Source organism: Nematolebias whitei, chromosome 23, assembly GCF_014905685.2.
Source record: "Nematolebias whitei isolate Nwh7 chromosome 23, NemWhi1, whole genome shotgun sequence".
NCBI classification, from domain to species: domain Eukaryota; kingdom Metazoa; phylum Chordata; class Actinopteri; order Cyprinodontiformes; family Rivulidae; genus Nematolebias; species Nematolebias whitei.
The window spans coordinates 2,303,883-2,306,878 of NC_056520.1; the positions used below are offsets into that span (position 1 = coordinate 2,303,883).

Here is a 2,996-nt window from a genome sequence, read left to right on the forward strand (position 1 = left end):
CATCCATCCATCATCCATCCAAACATTCATCGTCTTTCCATCCATCATCATTCATCCATCATCCATCCATCATCCATCCATCATCCATCCATCCATCCATCCATCCATCCTCCATCCATCCTCCATCCATCATCCATCAGATAGAGCTTTAATCAGCGTCTGTGGATGAACTGTGTTTACTGAGCCCAGAACCAGAACCAGACCTGGTTTTGAATGTAATGGCCCTTGTGGGCCCGAAGACCACAATCACCTTCATCCTCGTCCTTTGAACTCAGAGGTTTCTACAGATTCTTCTAATCTGTTAATCAGATTATGAGCTGGAGATGAAAGTCTTTATTCAGGACCTTTATTCTGAAAGAGTTCAGGCCGACAGCTGAACCTCTGTCCTTCTTTACTTCTCAAAGTCTCTTTTTGTTCCCACATCTCTAACCTGCGGATAATTCACCTCATTAGTAACTAACTGTTCCTCCAGATGTTTCTCTTACATCTTGTTGTTGTTCGATTTCATCATGTTTGGATATTGCTGCCATTAAAATCTGAATTACTTTTCTTCTTCTTCTTAGTTTCAACACGTTCACCATGTTCCAGTGTATTTTAATATTTTACTTTATTTACATTTAAACAACGGTCCATTTCTCGTGGAACTGAGCTTGTAGCTGACCGTCTTCTAAACTTCAGGATAAACTTAAAGGGTTTTTTTTGTCACTTTGCACAAATATTTTATTTTCCGTGAGAAACGTTGACGCCTGTTGGTGTTTCCAGATGAGGAGGAGCTGCGTTTGGGCTGGACCAACAACGAACAGCCGAACCATCACCACCATCTTCCTCCTCTTCCCGATAATCATCCCAACCGTCATCATCCTCACCCCCAACACCGCCACCACGAGCAGCAGCAGGCCGGCCACTGCGGCCCCCGACAGAGTCGCTCCAAACAGCACCAGCGCCCCAGGGCCCCGGAGCCCTCCGAGGGCCAGCCTCAGCCTCAGCCCAGACGAGGAGCTCAGGTAGGAAGATCTGCACCTGAACCCCGAGGGTCTGCACCTGGGTCCAGGTTCTTCAGCATTCACAGATTCATTCAGATTCCTACGTTCTAAAACATCACAGCATCTTCCTTCCTGGATCAGAATGTTCGGCTCAGTGAGGAGACGCAGGCCACGACTTTGGATTTTGTAACTTTTATATTTATTTTAAATATTTAACTTTATTCACAAATGTTTTCTCCGTTAAAATGTATTATCTGTTCGATTCCTTCAGAATGTTAGTCCCTGCAAAGTCGGCTCAATTTGTGTTTGTTAATGCTGCTTTTTTTGTCTAATGTTTTTGCTAGCCTTTAGCTATTTTTGAAATTTAGCTAGCTTTTAGCTACTTTTAGCATCTAGTGTACTATTTAATACTTTCGCCTTACCTTTGCTACGTTTAGTTTTTTGAAAAACTTTTGCTACTTTTAGCTTTTACCCAACCTTTGGCTACTTGTTGATTTTAGTTAATACTTTAGATACTTTTAGCTAATCTTATGATACTTCTCATATATCGCTTTTGCAAAAAAGTTTTTTTTTAATCTAAATTTGTTGTTTTCCTGGGGTTAAATAAAAAATAAAAACATTTAGCTTTTAGCTAGCGTTTTGCTACTTTTAGCTTTTACCCAGCCTTTGGCTACTTGTTGATTTTAGCTAATATTTTAAGATACTTCTAGCTTTTAGCTAGTCTTATGATATCACTCTTGGAAAAAAAAGTTTTCTTAATCTAATTCGTTATTTTCCTGGGTGATTAAAGTTAAAAAAAAAAAAAAAAACATTTAGCTTTTAGCTGGTGTTTTTCTCCTTCTAGCTTTTAGTTAGCATCTTTTAGCTTTTACCACGTAGCTTCGGCTCCTTTGGCAAGTTTCAGCCGAGTCATTCAGCTCCTCTCCTCCACGTGGTTTTCACATAAATCATAAATTTCCTCCTCAACTCGATCGTCTGTTTTGCCTCCTTCAGGCGCCTCCACCGGCTGACAACGACGAAGACCATCCTCCTCCTCTCCCTCAGCCCAGAAAGAAGGCTCCCAGAGGACACGTTGGATAAAAGTCCCAGTTCAGACAAAATGGCCGTCACTCGGTCTGAGACGAACGACTGGTTCTTGCTTTTCCTTTCTTCATGTTTCCACTGAACAAACTCAACAGAAAATAACTCCGAGTGAAACGACAAAACTACGACTTTGACGATATTTACAGCTGCGTTAGCAAAACGAAGCTCAAAGTATCATTTTACGCAGATGATTTTCTGGTTTATATCCAACTCAAACTGCACTAACAGCACGTGCTCCAACTAATTTAGATAAAATACTGAAAGATGATTGAAACTTGTAAGTTGTGCTTTATACTTTGCTTTTTTCTGTTTTAACGTCTGACAGCACATTCTCTTCTGTTTGAAACGAACTTTAGTCTCAAGCAGACGTGAAATTAATCGTTGACCTGACGTTTGTCATGTTTCCATTAAAACAAAGATTTTAGCCTTTTTTTTTACTCCAAGTCAAACTAAACGGATCATCGTGACGTGCTGCATTAACACAAACACACATTAAAACAGCTGTTTTTTTAATTGTTGAATTGGACGAGTCTGTAGCAGCTAATTAGATTATTTGAGATTAGATTAGCGTAGTCTAAGTTATAAGCTGAAAACAGACAATAAGATGAACTGTGCCTCAACGTCATCATATTTTGTTGGTTATATCGTTTACTTTTATTCTTCTTCAGTTATTAATGTTGTTTTTGTTAATTATAATTTTAACAACCTTTATTTTATCAAACTGTTTTTAGCTGTGCTTTCCCAAGTTTTTCTACAGACTTTGGACTAGCTTTACTAAAATAAATGAAAGAAATAGAATAAAATAAAGAATAATCATTAATATTTAACTCATAAAATATGTTTAAAAAATAAAGAAATTCTGTTTGTTTTTCAGTGAAATTGTTTAAATTGTATTAATATGAAGAATTGATGATAATTTTTACTTTTCTG

General features: G+C 38.1%; 1 protein-coding gene across 1 annotated transcript in view; it reads left to right on the plus strand.

Annotated features, from left to right (window-relative positions):
- The window catches only part of si:ch211-132g1.1 (velvet complex subunit 2), a 29,454-nt gene extending 27,391 nt beyond the window's left edge, over positions 1-2,063 (plus strand). The window contains exons 4-5 of the mRNA XM_037696725.1: positions 763-1,004; positions 1,977-2,063. Coding sequence (XP_037552653.1) covers positions 763-1,004; positions 1,977-2,063 — 329 coding nt within the window. The remainder of the gene's footprint in view (positions 1-762; positions 1,005-1,976) is intronic.
- The last annotated feature ends 933 nt before the right edge of the window (positions 2,064-2,996 follow it).